At 48.3% G+C, this 24210-nt stretch overlaps 1 protein-coding gene across 3 annotated transcripts in view; it reads left to right on the top strand.

The window, feature by feature from the left end:
• Fat2 (FAT atypical cadherin 2) overlaps positions 1–24210 on the top strand; it is an 89557-nt gene that overhangs the window by 62799 nt on the left and 2548 nt on the right. For all 3 annotated transcript variants that reach the window (XM_087574201.1, XM_087574202.1, NM_022954.1), the window contains 12 exon segments: positions 1591–1744; positions 4586–4819; positions 7531–7914; positions 8522–8736; positions 9781–9918; positions 10375–10518; positions 11895–12092; positions 14521–15331; positions 15828–15973; positions 19556–19997; positions 20230–20383; positions 23366–23823. In XM_087574201.1, the coding sequence (XP_087430327.1) occupies positions 1591–1744; positions 4586–4819; positions 7531–7914; positions 8522–8736; positions 9781–9918; positions 10375–10518; positions 11895–12092; positions 14521–15331; positions 15828–15973; positions 19556–19997; positions 20230–20383; positions 23366–23823 (3478 nt within the window).

Below are 24210 nucleotides of genomic sequence, written 5' to 3'. Positions count from 1 at the left end.
GGTTACCACTCCCCTCTTCTTTTACATAAGGAGAGGCCAGGATCAGGTCAGCCTAGCCTTTCCCAAGACAGCCCATAACATCATCAAAACCAGGGAAGAGAGATCTGAGTTCCAGTACCCCAAAGTACAGCTGGGCATAATGTGTCCACCCAGAGAATGCCCAGAGTCCACGCTTGCCTGTACTCCATTGGTGCAAGCTAGGATTTCAAAGGGACACTACATTCTTGAAGGCTCCAGCTGTTTTCCAGTACCCAGCCCCAGGTTGCCCTGCAGGGGAGGGAGGGAAGGGCAGGGCAGGCGGTAGAGCCACTGAAATCTGGCTCTGCCTTGAAGGCTAGTGACGGTCTGTCCTGGAACTATGAGCAGGGAGGTGACCTTGGCAGCCTGGCCTTAAAAGAGAGGAGGGATGGGACTGGCAGGGCTTGGCCTGAGCCTCTGCATCATCCACTGCCAGAATTTGCCTCAGCCTCTGCTCCTTTCCAGTGACCCCCTCCAAGTGGGCTATGGTGGGTCCTTCCAACCCTGGGCATTAACTTCTCAATGGTGGCTGCTCGTAGGCTATATTCTGACTTATTCTCTGCCATTCCTCTTATGACCTGTTGTGTTTGTTTGTTCGTTTTAAGTACGCGCGCGTGCGCGCGCGAGCATGTGTGTGTGTGTGTGTGTGTGTGTGTGTGTGTGTGTGTGTGTGTGTGTGTGTGTGTGTGTGTGAAAGATCAACAGTGTCTGGTGCCTTACTCCCTCACACATTCCACCTTTATTTTTGGAGACAGGGTTACTCAGTAAACCTGAAGCTCATTGATCACCACCCTACTCATATTCCCAGGACAGATCACTGACCTTAGTGACCTTGAGGAATCCACCAACCTCCAACCCCCCCTCCCCAATGCTAAAGTTACAGGAGCCTCCCTCCCTACATTTTATGTGGGTTCTGTGGATCCAAACTCAGTCCTCATGCTTTTGTGACAGGAACTTTACCCATTGAGCCATCTCCTCAGCTCTCTCCTCTGGCTTTAAAAATAACTATTCTGTTCCTTATTACTGTGCTGTGTGTGTGTTGCAATGGGAGGTGGGAGGGTGTTCATGTGGGGCCACAAGACAACATGGTGGAGTCAGTTCTTTCCTTTCACCTGTACATGGATTCCATGGATAAGTCTCGGGCTCTAGGATTACATAGCAGGCATATTTACCCACTGAGCCATCTCTTCAGGCCTCTGGCTTTTAATCTCCATTTTTCTTATATATCTGTTTAAAAAACAAAGAAACAAACACATAAACCAACCAGAAAGTGATGCAACCCAGGCTGGCCTTAAATTCACTATGAAGCCAAAATGAACTTGAGCTCTGGATCCTCCTGCCTGTATTTTCCAAATACTGATGCTGGGATTACCCGGATGAACCACCCCAGGTGGTCTCTCACCTTACCCCACCTCTGTCCCCATCTTCACTCCGTTCCTTGCCTCCCTGTCTCTGTATGTTTTCACTTGAGTCACTTCTCGCCCTTCTCCACCCCCCCCCCGTCTTCTCCGCCCCACTTCTGGATCTAAACACTCTGCCTCAGACTCCTTCTGTTCACTTTTCTGTCTTCAGCTTCTCTACACTGGCAAGGTCCGTGAGGATGTCACCCCCGGACATTTCATCTTGAAAGTTTCTGCCATAGATGTGGACATGGACACCAATGCTCAGATCACATACTCTCTGCATGGACCCGGGGCCCAGGAATTCAAGCTGGACCCTCACACAGGTAAATCTCTGAGATGTGGGATGAAGCCAAGAACCTGTGCCCGTGTCATGGTTGAAGCAGGAACTTCACATAGCCAGTCACAGCACTCACTCATCCACGTGTCCGCCCATTAGCAGATGGCAGCAGCTAGGGACATAAGAAAAGGATGGATGAGTTTAGACCCAGTTCTTTATAATCCCGGGGGAAAGGCTGAGTCAGTGGCTTGCAGTGTGCTGTGTTAGGAGCAATGAAAGGTTCACACCTGTAATCTCAGTGAAGAGTATCGAGAGTTTAGGGCCAGCCTGGGTTACATAGTGAGTTCGAGACCAGCCTGGGCTATAGTATGAGATCTAACCCTCCAACAAACAAACAGAAGAGGAGGAGGAGGCTGGTAGAGAGGAGACAGCAATGTTGACAGAAGTTGGCTTAGGCTTAGGAGCAGGGTTAAATAAAACTCTTTGAGGATATGCCATTATGTTTGGGCTTGAGCTCACACAGGAGTTAGTCGAGCAAACAGGGAAGGTAGAGAAAGACAAAGAAAGTAGAGGGAGAGTGTCCCTTCAAGGGTCGTATTTGGGGAAGAGGACACACGACCGAGTATACAGAGTGGGGATCGCTTCTCGGCCTTTTGGCTAAGATCAAGTGCAGAGTGGGGAGAGAGAGAACAGAGGATGATGCCCTGAAGACAGACGGACAGAGGCCCTTTCAAGTCAATGGAGGGTTCAGACTAACAAGGGCCAAAGTTGGTGCAATCTCAAGATTTGCACATGGCAAGCGGGGCTACTGGTGCCCAAGACTTCAGTAAACACCACAAGCAATAAAGCTCCTGGAAGCCTGAACTGGGCTAAGGAAGAACTCAGTAGATGGGACAAATTGTCATAAGACCAGCAAGGGACCAAACAGAGCTAGAAAGTGGAAGGCCCCGAGGGATGAACTGGGAATAGCCATGCCAAGGCAGAAGGGTGGAGGACTGTTGGGGAGAGAGGTAGGGACGAGCAATGCCCCCAGGTAAGACCCTGTCCTGCTGCTTGCTGTGGGGAGCAGGTGGCTGGAGGCAGCCAGGCACAGGGACCAGCTGCCAACCCTTGGCTTGAATCCATAGCTCCATAGGTGACTCAGAGATTCCTGAGCAGGGAGGGGGAAGGGGGGGTTGAGGGGTGGCAGTGACAACCATGTCCCAGGAAGCTGTCTGGGTGGATCAGAGACCACATTGTCCTTCTTGACCCCAGTCCAGCATGTTGAGTGATTTGGGAAGCTCGTCTCCCCTCGGCTGCTGTTTGTTCAGCTGCAGGACTTCCCACGAGGACTTAAAAGAAAAACAAACTGGGCATTTTTTCCAGAATATGAAAGTGATGCATGCTCGGTATACAAATTAAAAAACACCACAGGTATGTATCCAGTTGGAGCCAGAAAACCTACACAATAATCCCTCACCAAAGCCTACTCAGGGTGTATCCAACCAGCTTGCCTTCCCATGCACTCCAAAACCTCTCCGTAATCACTTCTCTGATATATAATTTGCTGTTCTCCCTTAGTGATTGCTTGCAGGTGTTTGTGAGGAAGAAAGTAAAGTTGTTTTTAGTGATTTCTGACCATACTTTCTTAGTTTCATTTCTGTGGCTGTGAGAAAATACCCCAACACAAAGAAAACAAGGAAAGGAAGGGCTTACTATTTCAGCTCCATATTCCAGTTCATCACTGTGGGACGTCAAGGCAGGAGCTTCACACAGCCAGTCACAGCACATCTACAGTCAAGAGCAGAGAGACGAATGCATACATGCTCATTTGTGCTCAGCTGGCCTTCGGCCATTCTCTGACACAGTTCAGGAACCCCTGCCTAGGGAATGGTGCCTCCCACTGTAGGCCATGTCTCTTCTCAGTTAATTTAAGAAAATCCCCCCACAGACATGACCCTAGGCAAACCTTTTGTGGACAGCCCCTAATTGAGACTCTTTTCTTGGGTGATTCTAATTTGTGTCAACTGATAACTAAAACTAACCATCATATATCACTTTACTATGTGGCTAAACCATATTAATTAATTTCTATTTGAAAAGCATATAGGGTGATTTAAATATGCCACTATTATAAATAATACCTCAGAGAGTATCTTTATACATGTATTTGTTTTCTGGGGTTTTTTGAGACAGTTTCTCAAAAACAAACAAACAAACAAACAAACAAACAAACAAAAAAGCTGAACTGTCCTGGAACTCACCATGTAGACCAGGCTGTCCTCCAACTCGTAGAGATATGCCTGTCCCTCCCTCCCTAGTTACTGGGATTAAAGGCATGTGCAACCACATCCATATATGCATCATCTATTTTTATTGTTTGGTTAATTATTCTGTGAAATTCATATATTTATATATAATAAACTTATGTTATATATATATGTTTATATATATACATATATATATATATATATATATATATATATATATATATATATATATATAGAGAGAGAGAGAGAGAGAGAGAGTATATATTTCATCCAATTTAAAAAGTTGCCTTGGGGTTGGGGATTTGGCTCAGTGGTAGAGCGTTTGCCTAGCAAGCACAAGGTCCTGGGTTCGGTCCCCAGCTCCGTAAAAAAAGAAAAAAACAAACAAACAAACAAACAAAAAGTTGCCTAATTGGCCTATAAAAATCAATCTATTTGTATCTTATTAATGGTGGCTTTAAATGGGTGATGATGGTCATGGAGTGTTGTGGGAGAATTGGAAAGGTAGGTGGGTGCTAAAGGATGCAACTGGGCTTCTTCCCTGACAGCATGTATACAGACAGGACTGTCACTGTAGCTCTCTAGAGGGCACACATGTCCTCTCAAGGAAGCTCAACCTTTGTCATTTCTCCTGGCAGGGGAGCTGACCACACTCACAGTCCTGGACCGGGAAAGGAAGGATGTATACAACCTTGTTGCTAAGGCAACAGATGGAGGGGGCCAATCATGCCAGGCAGAGGTGACTCTCCACATTGAGGATGTGAATGATAACGCCCCGAGGTTCTTCCCCAGTCACTGTGATGTGGCTGTCTTTGACAACACCACAGTTAAGACCCCTGTGGCTGTGGTCTTTGCCCGGGACCCTGACCAGGGTGAGTATGTGAAGGACTGGTGGCCACCTATTCTGGTGAGCCATCTCAAGACTAGGTCCAGCTAGGGTGAAGCATTGTCTCTGTTTCCTCTGGGGTGGACTCAGACTAAAACTCCTTGTTGAGTCTGCGGACACTCCCAAGTAGAAAGATCTGTGGACAGCTATACACCTGAGGCTGTGACAAGTGCCTTTAGTGGCATCTGAGGCAGGCACAAATCATTTTCCCTCTGCTGTTTAGACCTGAACAACCTTTACGTTGCCACTGAAGCACAAATGCCTTCCTTTCTCAAAGCCATTTTGAATACAGTTAATCAGAAATCTACAAAGAAGTCATTCAGTTCATTAATTTATATAAGAAAGAATTTTTTGGCCCTAAGTCCATTATGCTTATTAAAATCCTTTCAGCAAATTTTAGACAGTAAAATTGAAACAGTTTCAATATTTTACTTTTTTTTTAAGGTACCGAGGTTTGAACCTGTGGGCTAAGTAAGCTGTCTGCTACTGTAACGATTCCTTTTCTTGTTACTGTGACAATAACAGTGTATGGAAAGTACAGTTCATTTTGTCTGATGGGTTGAGAAGGGATAGATCCACCATGGCAGTAGGACATGTGGTGTGGCTTGTCACATTGTATCCACACTCAGGAAGTGGGACAAGGTTATAAAACCCTAAGATCCACCTCTAGTGACCTACTTCCTCTAGGGAACTCTACCTTCTAAACATTATACACCCTTCCAAAACAGCTCTACAAGCTGGATATCAAGTGTTCACACACACAAACCTATGGAAACCCTTTTCACATTCAAACCACAACCACTGAGCTATATCCTTAGCCCCAAAGCCTACAGTTCCTATTTCAATGATACTGTTTTTATTGTTTCTCTTCTGGGTGATATCCACAAAGTTTTTTAATCTGGTTTCTGTTGATGTAATTGGATTCCATGGACTGGGTGACTAGTGAGGAACAGGTAAGGTTCAGGACTAGAGAGACACTCATTTGGTAGAGGGCTTGCTGTCGAGCATGAAGACCTGAGTTCCATCCCCAGCACCCATGTATGAAAGCTTAGCATAACAGTGGGTGCTTGTAATGCAAATGGTGGCCAAGGGCAGGGGACAGGAAGATCCTGGGGCTTGCTGGCCAGCTGGCCTAACTGCTTCAGTGAGACCCAGACCAGTGAGAGACCCTGTCTCAGAAAAACATATGAATGGCTCCTGAGAAGTGACACCTAAGGTTGACTTCTAGCCTCCAGATGTGCATGCACATACATGCAGGCAGGCACACCTGCACACACAGAAATATGCACACACCAAAAAGAAAATAGAAGTTTATCTGGCTTGCAGTTATAGAAGTTGGGAAGTTAAAGAACATGGTACCAGCAGCTGGGGAGGGCTTCTGGTTGTATGATAATATAACAGAAGGCATTGTGGGGAGATCAAGGACACCTACAGTATCTTGGGTCTGTCTTCTTTTTTTAATTTAATTTAATTTATTTCATGTATGTGAGTACGCTGTTGCTATCTTCAGACAAACAAGAAGAGGACATTGGATCCCATTACAGATGGTTGTGAGCCACCATGTGGTTGCTGGGAATTGAACTCAGGACCTCTGGAAGAGCTCTTAACTTAACTTAAGAGTTAAGTGCTCTTAACTGCTGAGCCACCTCTCTAGCCCCTTGGGTCTGTCTTCCTCTTCCTATGAAGTCACTAATGCTAGCCCTGTAGCTCCACTTTCATGACCTTGTCTAGTATCAGTGACCTCCAGACATCAGCCACACATGAACTAGGGGCTGAGTTTTTAAAACATGAACTATGAAGGTCACATGCAAACCATAGCACACAGTGAATTAGATCCATTGTGGTCTGTTTGTTCCCTGTTGTAACAATTACAGCATCTGCCACCCTGAAACATACTAATGTGATCCATTTTCCTAAGTCAAACTTAACCATCGATCATTTGGGTAGGCTAAAACATGTTCTAAAGGTCGAAGGAACCAGATTAATTTGAGATGATGGCCATGATGATTATAAAATAGAATCATACTCTACCAGCAATGTAAATTGAACACCTTCTAGATCTTAGCTTGACATTGCAAGAGGCAAGATTTTTGAAGAAACAGCATTCTAGGGAGGGTGAACAGTCAATCTAAAGGCAGAGACGCTAGACCTGGGGAGCCTGTCACACACATTTATGTTCATGATATGGGTACACATATATGTGTAGAAACCAGAAGTCAATTTTGGGCATCATTCCTTGGGTGCCATCCATTTACTTTTTGAGACAGGGTCCCTTCGTTGGCATAGTCAGTCAGTCAGTCTAGGGTGGTTTGTCAGCAAGTCCCAGAGATCTGCCAGTCTCTCCCTTCCTGTGCTAAGATTAAGAGCACGCACCACCATGCCTTGCTTTCTGCATGCATTCTGGGGATCAAACTCAGGCCCCCAGGCTGGGGTGACAAGCACTTTGTCAAACAAGCCCCCTATCGGCCCTGTTTTCTTAACCTTTTACTTTGACATTAGTTATAGGCCCATAGGAAGTTGCCACCTAGTTTGTGAATGAGCCCATCAAACTCCTGAGAATGTTTTGTGAGGACTTAAAGTGGCTGCCTGAGATATTCTCATTTTTGGGCATACCCTGGGCACAGCAGTTTTTATGAGCCTGTCCCAAGCCCTGCTGTAGGATGTCCTCAGTGTGACTCTCACCCCTGGACTCCACAGGTGCCAACGCTCAGGTGGTGTACTCACTGACGGACTCTGCTGATGGCCAGTTCTCCATTGATGCCACCTCAGGAGTGATTCGCCTGGAGAAGCCTCTGCAGGTCAGAGCAAGCTCAGCTGTGGAGCTCACGGTCCGTGCCTCAGACCTAGGCACCCCAATACCACTGTCCACATTGGGCACTGTTACAGTCTCCGTAGTGGGCCTGGAGGACTACCTTCCCATCTTCCTGAACGCGGAGCACAGCACACAGGTGCCTGAGGATGCTCCAATAGACATGGAGGTGCTACACCTGGCTACCCTCACACGTCCCGGCTCAGAGAAGACTGGTTACCACATCACCGGAGGGAATGAGCAGGGGAAGTTCCGGCTGGATGCTCACACAGGTGAGATGGGCAAGGGCACCTCAGGCCTTCATTTGTGGGTTATACTAAGTTTATCACATACAGGGGAGCATCCGTCCACACAGCCCCTCCCTGTCCCCACATCCTTTGATTATATAGACACCTTCCTCAGTTCTTAAAAGACCCTTAACTGACTCCTTTATCCATGTGCACCTAGCTTATTCCTCCATATTTTCATCTAGAACTTCCTCCAGGATATCAGAGGTCCATCCACTTATCCCACTTGGTGGCTTCCTGGTCTCAGCACAGACCAAACTCCAGGAGGCTTGGCATGCCTCTCTTGGTCCTTGTACCAAATGCTTGCTGAAATCCAGTGTTCGGGTAGCACAGGACTCGCTGCCTATCTAAAACCACTCCCAGCCAAATTCCTAGCACCTCTGAATTTTCCATTACAATCATGAGGAAAAGCAGCACAATCCGCCTAACTGTGGAGCCTGAGCCATACCCACGGGGACTTGTGGAAGGATCCTACTGCTCCATCTCATGCAGTCTTCCCTGTAACCCAATGCACAGGAGCTCTCCCCCAAATCCTCAGGCCTCTGCCTTAATGTTCCAGCTGCTTTTCCACCATCACCCCTTCTCTCCTCAGGAATCCTGTATGTCAATGGGAGCCTGGACTTTGAGACAAACCCCAAGTACTTCCTGTCCATTGAATGCAGCCGGAAGAGCTCTTCCTCCCTCAGCGATGTGACCACCATCGTGATTAATGTCACCGATGTCAATGAACACCACCCCCGATTCACCCATGACCTGTACACTGTGAGGGTCTTAGAGAACGCCGTTGTGGGCGATGTCATCTTGACGGTAAAGACCCCAGCTTCACTCTTTGTGGGGTGAGGGCTTTGGCTCTTGCCTCACTCCCCTCATGGGTTCCCAGTCATCACAAGCATAGCTCAGCTTATCAAGCCGGCGTTTTGTAGACTTGACCATGACTTGCAGCTTCTCAACAAAACTGTGCCACATGTTAATATCAGAGTGATTCGGTGGGGTACAGCTCTGGCAATATTCAATAGGAGAGCAAACAGGAGGTTGATTCTAGACTTTGGACCAATGCCTCTAACAGAGAGTGCCATGGAGTGCCAGTGGGTGGGAAACAGGGACAAAGGGTGTGTCATATCATACTTCTTTGCATTTAAATGCACAGTTGCTCCCTCTTTCCATGAAGCATGCTCATATTGAGTTCTTCAGGATCCCTCTCCATCTCCCTTCTGGTCTCTCCCTCTGTATCCTTATGGATCCTGTGCCCCAAATGCATATCAAGATGTTCCTTTCTGAACACGCCTGTGGCTTCACCCTTCCTTGCACAGACCACGTCCTCTGCATGGAGTATTCTTTCTGTACCCAAACCCTTCCTCATCCTTCAAGGCCCTCTGAATCCTCTCCTACCCTTCCTGGAGCATCACTCCACTCTACTTCCATGAGTAGACTCCCATGATAGGACCACCATGATTAGAATCATATAATATCAGACACAACACTTTCTAAGGGTGTGTCATTTTATATGTTCCTCACACCCTGGCCTCCCAAGACCAACTCTGCTGTATCTTTTTTTTTTTTTTTTTTTTTTTTTTGGAGCTGGGGACCGAACCCAGGGCCTTGCGCTTGCTAGGCAAGTGCTCTACCACTGAGCTAAATCCCCAACCCCAACTCTGCTGTATCTTGTCACTGTGAGAAAACAGGTGAACAAGTGTATCTATGGCATACCAAGCTCACAAGAGGTTCTCTTGGGGTGGGGACTGCTGACTCAGTGGCAGTCATTCAGATATGAGCATAGCCATCGTCTCAGGGCTGCTATTCCTTTCTGGTCACTCTTGTGCCTGCATTCACGGTTTCTCCTCTCTACTGCAGGTGTCAGCATCTGATGACGATGGACCTGTTAATAGTGCCATTACCTATAGCCTGGTAGGAGGAAACCAGCTTGGACACTTCACCATCAACCCCAAGAAAGGGAAACTCCAGGTGGCCAAGGCACTGGACTGGGAACAGGTGAGCCTTGTTCAGGCTGAGCAGAAGTGCGGCCCTATGGCAGGTCCAGAAGGTAAAAGGCAAACACACCCTATACTAATGTCCAGAGAGTCCCCAGGATGATTCCTCTGTGAATTCTGAGATGAGAGATGGGCTGACAAGGGATCAATCCAATGATAGCTACCATGGACTGACATCAGGTACTGGCATCAGGCACTTAGCTAGTTGCTTTAGGTCCATCTCACCATTTGATGGGCACAGTCATCCTAGGAAGTACAACCTGATTTTACCTTCCCCCAGTTCAATCTGTTTCCCAAGGCCTCATATAAGGAGAGGCTGGGTTGCAAATACTCTCTTTCTGTCTGATTCTGGCGCCTCAGTGCCAGCGCTATGAGTGGGCCACGGGAGTAGGTAATACACCATGGGGCAGACACCGGGGGCCTCATCTCTAATTCTCCAGTGTGCATCTTGTCACAGACCCCCAGCTACTCCCTGAGGCTCCGAGCCACAGACAGTGGGCAGCCACCATTGCATGAGGACACAGAAGTGGCTGTTGAAGTGGTTGATGTTAATGACAACCCGCCCAGGTTCTTCCAGCTCAACTACAGCACTTCTGTCCAGGTAAGAACACCCTGAGCTCACCTTCCTCTTGTGTCCCTCTCAGTGGGAGGAGCTTCCCAGGGGTGTCAGCCCACCCAACCAGCTGTGATGATTCCTCTGCTGTCCCTAAAGGCAACACAGGGAACCAAAGAAGTGCTGGTGCTGGTGGGGGGAAGCTGTGGATTATGGGATTGAAAAGAATCCTAGTTAGGCATTCGTATGACACTCATTTTGTCGTATTTTGGATTCACCCCTGCCACTGAAGATGGGGTCCACATCAGAGATTTCAGACATGCAGGTACATGGAGGAAGAAAGGTGACATACTGCGTTAACTCTCATACGTAGAGTCCAGTTCTAAATATGTACATATATGTATATTTGTGTTCACATATATTTACACACACATTTATAAAAGCAGAAAGGACTATCTGGGGAGGAGGAAGACCAGAGAGATGGGGAAGGAAGGTGTAGTAAGAATTCTGGAGTTTTGGTTTAAAAAAAAAAAACAGAAATATAAGAATATGTTTTTGTTTTAATCCCAGGCATGGGGATACAGGGCCGCTTTGCAGCAGTAGAGTATAATTTGCGTTGTGCTCTAGCAGAGGCATGGTTTTGCCAACTGCAGATAGTTTTTGCAACTGTGTGACATTCGGGGAAAATTCTGGGAAATTTTCAGAGGGTGTGTAAATGTTAGAGCCCCAATAGGTGGGTGGTTGTTGGTTGTGCTGTTAGTAGTCATGCTCAAAGAAGAAACAAGAAGAAATTAGATTCAAGAATCTCTCTCTCTCTCTCTCTCTCTCTCTCTCTCTCTCTCTCTCTCTTTCTCTCTCTCTCCTCTATCCCTTCTCTCCTATCTACTGATAGAGGATAAAGGGTGGGAAAAAGAATAACCCACAAGGTAACTAAGACAAGCTCTAGAAAGGACTAGAAGGGTAGTGAGGAGGTATAGAAAAATAAGGTCAAATTTTATGTGTGTGCATGTGTACACACATATACATATACATATACACATACACACACACACACATACATATATAATGTCACAGTGAAACCCATCATTTTGTCTTCTAACTGAAAAAGTAATGATTACAACATGGATGTGCCATCACCATGCATCTGTGTGTGGATTCTAAGTACTAGCAACTATCAGCTGTGGGGGACAGCAATGGCCTCTTCTAAAGGATAGGGAGGGTTTGACCTTTGGTATAAGACTCCTTCTAAGACCCAGTACTGCACTCAGGGACACCGAGGAAGACTACCAGGCCAGCTTTCAGCCTGGGCCCTGTCTGTGGGCAGAGGGATAAACACCAGCCCCTAAAAAATAGGACCACAAAGGAGGGACTGGTGGGGCTGGGGCTCACACCACTCTCTGGCTTACTGTTGTTCTCCATCACAGGAGAACTCCCCCATTGGCATCAAAGTCCTGCAGCTGATCCTGGATGATCCTGACTCCCCACAGAATGGGCCTCCCTACTTCTTCCGGATCACTGAGGGGAACACTGGGTCTGTGTTCCGGGTGACTCCAGATGGCTGGCTGGTGACAGCTGCAAGCCTGAGCAAGAAGGCCCGGGAGTGGTATCAGCTTCACATCGAGGTGAGTACTGTGTGGGTCCAAGCTCGTGTGTATGGTGATAGCTGGGGGACAGGACGCCTGCTGGCAGACACCATGGTGGTGCTGTGAGGAAGAAGTATGCAGAGTGTATATGTGCCTGGCAGTGGATGGGTGTACGTGTGTGTCTGTACATCTGTGTGTACATGTATGTGTGTCTGTATGCCTCTGTGTGTCTGTCTGTATATGTGTCTGTGTGTGATGTGTCTATATGCTGTATGTCCATGTATGCATGTGTGTATCTATGTGTGTCTGTGTATTTATGTCTGTGTGTGCGTGTGTATGTGTATGCCTCTGCGTGTATGTATGTCTGTATATGTGTCTCTGTGTATGTGTGTGTATCTATGTCTGTTTGTATATATGTCTGTGTGTGCATATCTGTATGTCAGTGTGTGCATGTGTGTGTCTGTGTGTCTGTTTATATACGTCTGTATGTCTGTTTGTGCATGTGGGTGCTTATCTGTATGTCAGTGTATGTGTGTGTTGTGTATACATGTGCTTAACTATTCATGTGTGTGTACATGCATTTGGAGGCCTGAGGACAACCTTAGCAGGGGATGTGAAGGGGATAGCTCCTTTTCTTACGGCATTCCATTCTGAGTATGAAGATAAACAATGAGTAGATAAAGAGGGAGTCACACCTTATGACTTGAGATAGGTAAATAAAGTAATGAGAGACTCAAGGCAGGGGACACTCATATTTGTCACTTCAGTGACATCTGGGTGGAGACCTGTGGGGGCCTGGAGGACAGTGGTCAGGAGAGCACTCCAGACAGGAAGAATAACATAGACAAGGACTTGAGTTGGATAAGAGTGTAGAGTGACCTGTGACTGGAAAATAGAAAGTAATGTAGGGAAGGAAATCGAAGTCTAAAGCTGGTCAATCATCATGGGGCAGGAGGATTGCTCGTTGTATGGTGCTCTCCATTTCAACTGGCTGGCACAGGTGGGACAGGTGGGACAGTCGGACCTCTCACAGTTCTCGGGGCTGAGGCTGAGATCAGAATGAAAGTGTGGGCAGACCCCGGTGAGGGACCTTTTCCCATCCAGCAGGCCAGGGCTGACTGCTTACAAGGGCACTGGGGTCCTGTGGCCAGAAATAGTGGAACAGTCTCATAAATCCTTGTACCAGGGAAGCTGAGGCAGGAGGATTATCAGTATGAGGTCAATCTAGGCCAGAAAGCAACTTCCAGGATAGACGGGTTACATGTGAAGATCATGTCTTAAAACAAAGCAAAGGGGTTGCACACACCTGCAATCCCAAGACTCGGGAGGCTGAGGTGGCAGGATTGTACGTTTGAGGCAAGCCTGAGCTACATAGCTAGATCTTGTCTAATAAAATAAAAGGCTGTTTTCTTTAGGGCAATAATTGTCATCATGAAGACTCCACCACTCTGCTCTTATTTCCCAAAAGGCTTCACTTACAAACATTGGGGATTTTGTTTTAACATTTGAATTTTGTACAGACAGAAGTGCTAAGCATCAGTGACAACTGATCCACCCCAGAGGACACACTAAGCCAGCCTGAGCCAGCCAGGCTGAACAATCACCCTAGGTTTTTATATTTGTTTATATCCTTGTTTCGATCCCCTGGAGCTGGAGTTATAAGCAGTGGTGAGACTCCCATTGTGGGTGTTGAGAAGACAGCTTGCCACAAGCACTCGTAAGCGCTGGGTTACCCTCCAGCCCTGACCCTCTTATCTAAGGAGGTCACTCCATCCTTGTTTAAAGCCTTCGTGAGTTTCTCACAGCTGTGCCACAGCCTTGTGCTCCTTCCTCAGCCCAGTGTGGAGGCCAGCCCAGACGCTCCTGCATTTGCTCCAGTGTCTTCCTGTTTAATCGAGCGGTCCACTTCTTCCAGGACCTCTTGCACCCCAGGACCCCTTACCTGTTCTTCCTTCTCCAGAGAGGCCTTCTTTCCCACCTGACCTAAGTCCGTCCCTCACCTTGTCTTCTTGTCTTTTTATTTTCTTCACTTTGTCCAAACTGGTAACCTCTTGCATGCTTGGTAACTCACCCTGCCTGTCCCCTGACCACAACAGAGGGCCCAACCGCAGAAAGCTCTCAACTCGTCCAGAAAATGGCTTCACACTCCCACTCTAATCACGTAGGAAGGGGAGTCCCAGAGGGGCTCTTCCTCAGCAGAGTCACAGTCATGGAGGGGTGTGAAGACTGCTGGGAAGTACCCGCCAACTTGCCAGAATCTGGAGGCAGAGAGTTGGGGTAGAGGGCTCGGCAGGGAAGAGGTCTAACAGATTCACCTGTGCTGGAGAGCTGACTCAGTCAGCATACTCGTGTACACACAAATGTGTGCATATGTGTGCCTGCACACGCATGGAAGTTTGTTTGGAGGGATTGAGGAAGCGGCTCGGGGCCCGCTGTTGGATACCAATGCTGTTTGTCTTACCCACAGGTGTCAGACAGTGGCCTCCCGCCCTTATCATCTTCCACATTGGTCAGAGTACAAGTCACGGAGCAGAGCCGCTACCCGCCCTCTACACTCCCACTGGAAATCTCCATCACAAAGGGGGAGGAGGAATTTCAGGGTGGCATGATAGGTAAAATCCATGCCACAGACCGAGACCCACAGGACACGCTGACCTACAGCCTGGAGCAGGAGGGAGGCCTGGACAGGTACTTCACAGTGGGTGCATCCGATGGCAAAATTATTGCCTCTCAAGGACTGCCTCATGGCCGATACTCGTTCAATGTCACAGTCAGTGATGGGACCTTCACCACCACCACTGGGGTCCATGTCCACGTGTGGCACATGGAGCCGGAGGTTCCGCAGCAAGCTGTGTGGCTGGGCTTCCACCAGCTCACTCCCGAGGAGCTCGTGAGTGACCACTGGCGCAACCTGCAGAGATTCCTCAGCAACCTCCTGGACGTCAAACGAGCCAACATCCACTTGGCCAGCCTGCAGCCTGCGGAGGTCACAGCTGGGGTGGATGTACTCCTGGTCTTCGAGAGGCATTCTGGGACCTCCTATGATCTCCAGGAGCTGGCGTCTGCCATAGCCCACTCAGTCAGAGAGATAGAACACTCAGTAGGAATTCGGATGAGGTCAGCTCTGCCCGTGGTTCCGTGCCAAGGGCAAAGCTGCCAGGATCAAACCTGCCAAGAGACAGTGTCTCTGGAGCCCAGGGTTGGACCCTCTTACAGCACAGCCAGGCTCAGTATCCTGACACCACGACATCACCTGGGGAGAAACTGCTCCTGCAATGGTAAGAACTGGGGATGGATTGCTGGGCCCTGGCTACCTGCACTACCCTCATGGGCGTCATGTTTGGGAAGTTCCCTGTGTGCCCAAGGAGAAGGCAGGCCTCTGAGTTGCTGAATCTCAGTCAACTGCAGAACCCTCTTCAGTTCTACCTCCCGTCTCCTGGTGATAGCCAAAATACATGGGTAGTGCCGGACTTAAAACTTGGCTTCCACAGCTCATTAGCTGACTTTTCTTTCTTCATGGTGGAAGCTCACGGTTCCTGACCCTCAGGCTGGGAGTGATTCTGTGGAACCTGTACATGTAGAATCTGTACATGTAGAATGACAGCCCAGATCCCTTGGTGGCTCTGGAAATGTGACCCACCCAGTCCCAGTCTGGACTCTTTGTGTATCAGATGTGGGAAGTGACCTGTTTGCCACCCAAAGGTTGAATGAGACAAAGTCGGTCTGAGGGATTTGTGACATCTCAGGGCAGTGACACCTCGGGTTCATTTGCAGGTACCACCTTGAGGTTCAGTGGTCAGAGCTACGTGCGGTATAGGCCCCTAGAGGCTCAGAACTGGCAGATCCATTTCTACCTGAAAACTCTCCAGCCATGGGCCCTTCTAATGTTCACCAATGAAACAGCCTCTATTTCCTTGAAGGTAAGGTGACTCCTACCTGAGTGGCTTCCACAGGCACCCCAGATTAAGGAGACGAGGGGTGCAGGGAGGATGTCTGAGCCAATTCCTGGCAAGAATCCCCTTATGCTTTTCAAGGACACAAGACTTCTACCTGGAGATACATAACCCAGGACACTCAGGGGTGAGGCTGTTTGCTCTGTGAGATGAGAAATTTCTGGAAGATTGGGAAAAGGATGTGAGCCCACACAATCCTGGCACTATAAGAATGGTGTGTGTGTGTGTGTGTGTGTGTGTGTGTGTGTGTACATGTGTGTTTGTGTGTGTGGTGTGTGTGTGTGGTGTGTGTGTGTGTTTGTGTGTGTGGTATGTGTGTTTATGTGTATGTATGTGTGTGTACTTGTGTGTGGTATGTGTGCTTGTGTGTATGTATATGTGTGTGTGGTGTGTGTGTGTGTGGTGTGTATGTGTGTGTGTTGTATATGTGTTGTGTGTGTGTGAATGTGTGTGTGTGTTTGTATGTGTTGTGTGTGTATGTGTGTGGTGTGTGTGTGTGTGTGTGTGTGTGTGTGTGTGTGTGTGTGTGTGTAGGGGTAGCTTCTTCTGGGAGTACTTAGAGGACAAACCCAAGACAAAGCCTCATGGAGCCACAAGGAAAACATATTCACTATTGCTCAGTCTCTTAAGGCTTCATATTATGTCCCATGAAACTCATCTGCCACTTGGTCATGTCGCACCCACAGTCAGGAAGCAGAGAGACATAGATCCTGGTGCTCAACTCTCTTTCCCCTCTTATCCAAGCCAGGACCCCATGCCCACATTCAGGATGATCTTCCCTCCTCAGTTAAGCCTTTCTAGAATTTCCCTCATACACACACCCAGATGTGTGTTCCCATGGCCATTCGTTGCCGATGGAGAAAACACATCACAGAGAGGTAGCTGCACGGGCACGTTGGGAGTAAGGCCAGTTAGATGAACAACAGAAGACTGTTGGCATCCTTTCTGTTTTTAACTTTTTATTGGCTCTCCCACGCTCGGCTGTTGGCATTCTTAAATAATAGCCCAGCGTCCACATGGCTCCAGTGACGCAAACAAGGTGGACAGACCTCACAGCTGGGGTCAGCGTGTAATGGAATTGGGAGGGGTGTGTATCAGCGAAGGTTTCAGAGGCCCTTGTAAAGACTTGGCTTTCATCTGAGCAAATCAGAGGGTTTCAGAAGATCTGTAGCAAACACAATGGTCTGACTTATTGTCTCGATGGTGCCTGGTCTGAGAATAGAGTTTAGAGGAACAGAGACAAAAACAGAGAGACCCAGACAGACGGCAGAGGCAACAATAACCCCAGTGAGTGAGGGTGGCTTGTAGACACCAGGCTGATGACAGTTCACTGTGAAGTGTCAGCTTCGAGAAGGGATTAGAAGCCAACAGCCTTTCCCTGTACACAAAAGAGGGAGTAGAGAGGGCATTGGGGTATAGCTTGGCCTGAGCCACTGGAAGGGTAGAGCTGCTGTCAAAAGACCTAGGTAGAAGATGTTGGAGGTTGAGGTGGGTGGGGGTATTGGGAGCTCAGGTTAGATATCTGGGCTTCCAGAAGGAGGTAGCAAAACCAGTCTAGTGTTGTGAGAGAAGTCTAGGCTAGGGTTGGAGAGACATAGGGTCAACAGCACATGTATGTTACTGAAAACCATAAGGCTGCATGAGAACACCAGGGAGTGTAGCTCAGAAAACAGGCTAAGACACTTAGAGCACAGTCCAGTGAAGAGAGAAGACAGAGGCAGAGAGCCAACAAAGGGTATGAAACGTGAGCCTTCAAATAGGTTTGGGAAGAAAAAAAAAACCCCAACTTGTATATGGCATCCAGGAAGACAAGCACACTTGGATCAGAAAGAAGCTGGGGCTGGGCTTAATGAGGGAGAGCTTGCCTAGTGTGTGCAAGGCTCTGGGATCATCCTAAGAAGAAGGGAGGAGAGGAAGAGGAGGAAGAAAAGGAAAGGGAGGAGGAAGTAGTGGGGGAATATGAGGAGGAGGAGGGAGAGGAGGAGGCAAAAAAGGAGAATTAAAGGAAGAAGAGAAGATAGAAGAGAAGGAGAAGGATGTGAAGAGAGGAGGAAGAGGAAGATGAGACAAAGGAAGAGGGGGAGGGGTAGTGGGCAGCAGGAGGAGGAGACAGCCATGATTAGCTGAGTGACTGGCTGCTGAGAGTGGGGCAGAACAGGAAGATCTATCATTTGACTCAGCAACACAGAGCACACCAAACACCGACACTGTGGTTTTTATCACAGGACAGATAGGTCCATTTTGGGGACAAAGAAAATTATTCCAAGTTCAAGACAATGTTTTTTAAAGATAGGAGGCCTGACTGTGTCTGTGGGGTGACTGAAATAATCCCATAAGGAATGGGCATAATACAGATGCAGGATTGAGGAGGCCAGAGAAGCTGGTGTTGAAAGAGGTGAAGGGGACGTGGGTCAACAGAGGGACCAGCTGAGGAGGACAGTTGTGATGTCAGAGCGCCTGCCAGCACCTTTGGTGCCTTCAGCAGGAATTAAGACCATCAGCTGAGAGCTCCGTGTCTGAGGAGGGGAAAGTTGTGCTCTGTCACAGCCGGTTGATCCGATGCTGGGCAGCACTGAGTCTCATCTGCCACTGGGGCCATGGAATGAGGACTGGGCAGTGGATGAGGACATGGAAAACGTCATTTCCTCCAACTATGTTCAAATTTTTCTAAAGGAATAGCCTTACCCACAATAAACAGGAAAATGTTTGGTCCCGAGCATGCCTAGTTTGTGTTGCCTTGTTCTTGTTTTTGTTTTAAATACAACATCAGCTCGATGCTGGCCAGCACAGGCGACTGACTGCTCCTGAATCAGAGGCTTACGAGCCAAGCACGCTCCCACTGAGCTACATGCCCAATTGTTCACCGTCTGTTTTGCCTCAGGGTCTCACTGTGTTTCCCAGGTGGGCCTGGTGCTCTGTAAGCATACCTATCTGTTGAGAGTAAAGAAAACTAGAATGTTCTAAGCCAGGGGTTTTCTAACATTTTCACTTCAGGGGCTTATGATGTGTGTGCATGCAAATGTGCAGAGGCCACAGGGCAGCTTTGGGAGTTGCTCCTTGGGTATTCTCCACCTCGGTGTTATGTTTCTTGCTAGTCTGGAGCTGAACGCTTAGGCTAGGTTATCTGGTCCACGCACAGTCGCTGATCTAAAACACAGGGTCTCGGCAGCAGTAAGGTGTCTTTGGGTCTCATGTCCTCACCTGTCAAATGGGATCTTGACCATTGTGTGAAATGTGTCGAGGACTGGATGGAATGTTTGAGGTCACTTGGTTTCTTCAGAAACAATCTCTGAAGCATTTAAGAATTCTTGGAAATGGGGATGTAGCTCAGTTGGTGGCGTGCACCAAGAAGTAGATTCAATCCCCAGCACCATGTCAATGAGATATGATGGTGACCAGCTGTAATTCTAGCAAGTTAGGAGGTAGAGGCAGGAGAATCAGGAGTTCAATCAAGGTCGTCCTTGGCTACCTAGCAAAGGGTAGTAGGGGAGAACCGAAATCCTGTCACAGGATTACAGAACTTCTTGTTTTGCTGTGCTCTCTTTACAGCTGGCCAATGGCTTCTCTCACCTGGAATACCATTGTCCTGGTGGTTTCTATGGAAACCTTTCCTCCCGTTATCCTGTGAATGATGGACAGTGGCACTCCATGCTGTTGGAGGAGAGGGACACGTCTGTTCATCTGTTGGTCGACATCACAGACAATGCTTCCCTTGTCATCCCAGAGGAATGTCAGGGTCTGAGGACTGAGCGACAACTACTGCTGGGTGGCCTTGTCCCCTCAAATCCTTCCTCAAATGTCTCCCTGGGCTTTGAAGGCTGCCTGGATGCTGTTGTGGTCAACGGTGAGAGGTTAGAGTTGCTTGGCCGTGGAAAGAAGATGGAGGGCCGGCTAGAGACATGGGCCCTCAGCCAGTGCTGCTGGCCCGGCACTGCCTGTAGCCAGAGCCCATGTCTCAATGGTGGGAGCTGTTCGCCTGCCCTTGGATCAGGTATGGACTGGGAAGATGACCCCGAGGTTTATTCCAAAGGCCCCTGATAATTATTTATCCCTTGTGTCTCACTGTAGAGTTCATAGGGTAGGGTGTCTCACCACAGCCCAGGGTGATCTTGGGCAAGCCACTAGTATCTAGTAGATAAATGGTTCTTGAACTATAGCACAAAGACACATGGGGCCCCCCCAGCCACTAGCTTATTGCTCACCCCTCTTCCTCTTTCTCCCAGGCTACCTGTGCAGATGCCCTCCTCCATTCTCTGGCAGGAACTGCGAACTTGGAAGGGAGAATTGTACTTCTGCGCCCTGCCAAGAAGGTGGCACATGTGTCTCCTCCCCTGAAGGCACTTCCTGCAACTGCCCTCACCCTTACACAGATGACAGGTAAGCCCAGAGAAGCCACATGCCCTGGCTCCTTACACTAGAACATTAGGGAGTGATCTTCGTTCTCTTACCTCTAGGGAGCCCAATGTGAGTCCAGAGGCCCAGCCTCTAGGCCTTTTCCTCCTATGACTTTCTTACATTAGGATATTGTGCGAGGGAATGCTTGTGGGAAAAGAGATTTCCCAAGCCCAACCCCCAACCATCTGAACCAGACCCATAACAAGGGACCAGGAAGTCACATAGCTTACCAGCTCTTTAGGGCGTGTCAACCCTGGCTGACATCTGCAGAGAATGGCCACACTTGCTTTGTACTACGTGTCCCACAGACACAGGGAAACTGATTCTCCTGGGCCCAGGAATGGTTCTGTCTCTGACCCCACTGCAAAATTCTGCCCCCATCCCCAACTAGGCTAGGCCATGAGGGTTGTCAGGAGAGGAGACACATTCTAGAAGCCTAGAGACAAAGCACTTGGACAGGTATCTAGTGTTGGAGCCCCCAAGCTTAGGAATCTTTAAGCAGTCATAGGAGAGAATTATGAATCGATGAACTCAGGACCACCCAGAGTGGGCTTTGATTTTAACAAGCTCCCAGGGCATTCCCTTGTAATCAACCTGGACATAATAACCATTGACCACCAGGCATGGTTGTTCATGTTTACAGTCCTAGCACTTAGGAGGTGAAGCAAGAGAGTCAGAAGGTCAAGGTCCAGGCTGGAGGGATAGCTTAGAGGTTAAGAGTGCTTACTGCTCAATCATGAGAGTTAAGATTCCAGTACCCACGTAACTGGCCAGGTGCTCCATGAATGCCTGTAATCAAAACTTCAAGGGGATTGTATGATTTGCTGACTTCCAACCCAGCCAAGAAAACAAAAGCCCCAAGTTCAGGAGAGATCCTATCTCAAAGGAATAGGTAGAGAGTGATAAATGAAGATACCCACTGCCCTCTTCTAGCTTCCCCATGAGTGCACATACATGGGCCCATATACTCAAAGAGTCACACACACACACACACACACACACTCACACACACACTGTACTTAGGGGCCAACATGGCCTGGTGATTTCTAGAATATGTCTCCTTCCCTAACAACCCAAATACAAAATTATCTATGCATGCATAGTGAGTCCAAGGTCAACCTGGACTAAGACTTTAAAAAGAAAAGTCAGTGGCATAGTCTTCCCACTGTTTTGGAGATTAGGAAACTGAGGCTTCCCAGGGTTTCAATGACTCAGGTTCTCAACAGCCATCATTGCTATCCTGCTCCCCACCTGTTATGATGTAAAATGATATGCATCAGGGTCATTGGAGGGTAACACAGAAGCAGGCCAGGAAAGTGGTGTTTGTGTTTTAAAAGAGGAACCCGGGGAACACAGGATTTCACACTGCAGAACAAGGCATTTGTGAAATTCTAAGCACTGAGAGATATTTGGGACTCTCAATTGGTGTGGGGGGGAACTTTTCCCCCCCAATCCCTCCAAAGTGGAAAGCTGGAAATAAATGTTTTCTAAGGGCCTTATATCAGGCAATGCCAAGTTGAAGATGGCCTGGGAGGTCACATAGTGCCTTAGGTTCTCTTCCTGTTACTATGATAAAATACTCTGACTAAAGCAACTTAAGAGAGAAGGGCTTATTCTGGTTCACAGTTCACAGGTACAGTCCATCTTGGCTGTCAAGGGGGCAGGAGCTTGAAGCAGCTGGCCACTCCACAGTTGGGAAGCAGAGAGAGATGAATGTACATTGTTGCTCAGTTCTTTTTCTCTACTGGTACAGCCCAGTATCCTAGCCAGGGAATGGTGCCACCCACAGTGGACTTGTCTTCCCACCTAAGTTAACACAATCATAGTAATCCCACACAGGCATGCCCACACAGCCATCCATCTCCTGGATGCTTCAAGATCCTGCTAGGTTGACAATTAGTACTTCCTCCAAGCAGTAGTGGCATGTAAGGCAGCTAAACTGTGCAGGGCCATGCTGGCTTCTTAGGGCTCAGTGAAGAGCAGCAGGTAGCATGGTCACAAATGAGGCTGCTACTGAATCCTATGCTTGACCATGGAAAGATGGCTCAGTTGGTAACTCACTTTCCTGGCCTTGCAAGCTTGAGGATATGAGTTCAATCCCCAGAACTCATGTAAAACAGTTGGGCATGGCGGTGCACACTTGTGACCCCTGCTCTCAAGAGACACAAATAGGCCAAGTTCCTGGAGCTTCCTGGCCAACCAGCCTCTCAATTAGTCGGTCTCTTACCAACTGAGAAGCCCTGTTTCAAAAACAAGGTGGGTGGTGCCTATGGAATGACATCCAAGATGACCTCTGTCTTCACACACATGTGCATACATATCCACATTTACTTGTACAAATGTTTGTATATGTGGGGATACATGCACCCAATAACATGAGGTGTCCAAAGGAGGATGCCTAGTGTTCTGCTCCATTGCCTTCTGTCTTATTCTTGTGAGACAAGGTCTCACAGTACTTGGGGCCAATGAGGCCTGGTGAGCCTCCTGTTTCTGCTTCTCACACTTTGGGGCCAACACAGTTAGCTTTTTATGTGGATGCTAGTGATTCAAATTCAGTACCTCATGCTTGGACAGTAAGTGTCCTTACCCACTGAGCTAGGTCCCCAGCCTCAGACTGCACACACACACACACACACACACACACACACACACACACACACACCTCAGGATTTGGGGTGACGGTTCTATCCCATAGGACTTTGGAAAAGAGAACTTTAGGGGGATAGAAAAATAGCTCAGTGGTTAAGAGCACTTGTCGCTCTTTCAGAGGACCTGGTTTGACTCCCAGTCCCTACATGGTGCTGGCGAACAGTCTGTAAGGTCTTATTCCCTGGTCTCAGAGGACATCAGACACACATGTGGTACACAGACATATATGCAGACAAAATATTCATACATTAAATAAATGATATTTTCTTAAGAGGGACCTTCAACCATCCACTAAGTCCTTCTCAATCCCTGCAGATGTGAGATGGAAGCAAGAGGTTGCTCCGGAGGACACTGTCTCATCACTCCTGAGATTAAGAGAGGGGACTGGGGACAGCAGGAGTTTCTGGTAATCACAGTAGCCTTACCTCTCGTCATCATTGCCACTGTGGGACTCCTCCTCTACTGCCGTCGTCGCAAATCTCACAAACCGGTGACCATGGAGGACCCGGACCTCCTAGCAAGGAGCATTGGTGTTGACACCCAAGCTTCGCCTGCCATCGAGCTCGACCCCCTTAACACCAGCTCCTGCAACAACTTAAACCAACCGGAGCCCAGCAAGACCTCGGTTCCAAATGAACTCGTCACCTTCGGACCTAGCTCTAAACAGCGGCCGATGGTGTGCAGCGTGCCTCCAAGGCTCCCACCAGCTGCAGTCTCCTCCCACCCTGGCCACGAGCCCATCATCAAGAGAACCTGGTCAGGCGAGGAGCTGGGTCAGTATAATCAGAAGTCCTGTGGCTCAGGGGTGGGTGAAAGGGGGTGGAAGCTGGAAATACTCCATTGGTACGCAACGTTGGCATGCAATGGAACAGTCGTTGATCAAACCAATCTCTGGGTATGGGGCACGAAGGGATGTATTCCAAGTCACCGTGCACAGAGGACTGGAGAAGACGCTAAGTCTCTTGACCCAGAGTTAGCAGCTCATCGTGTCTGTTCTGTGACCCAGCCCTCTAAACCCCAAGTCACACCACAAGACTGGTTGATGTTCATGTCATAAAATGTAGACTCGATGGTCTTGGGTGGACTTGGGAATGAAGGGGGGATTGTCTGTACCTTTGTGCCATTCTGGAAATGGAAAAGGTTCTGAAAGTCCAATCTGG

Source organism: Rattus norvegicus, chromosome 10, assembly GCF_021556685.1.
Source record: "Rattus norvegicus strain SHRSP/BbbUtx chromosome 10, alternate assembly SHRSP_T2T, whole genome shotgun sequence".
NCBI classification, from domain to species: Eukaryota; Metazoa; Chordata; class Mammalia; order Rodentia; family Muridae; genus Rattus; species Rattus norvegicus.
This window is presented reverse-complemented; position numbering and strand designations above follow the sequence as displayed.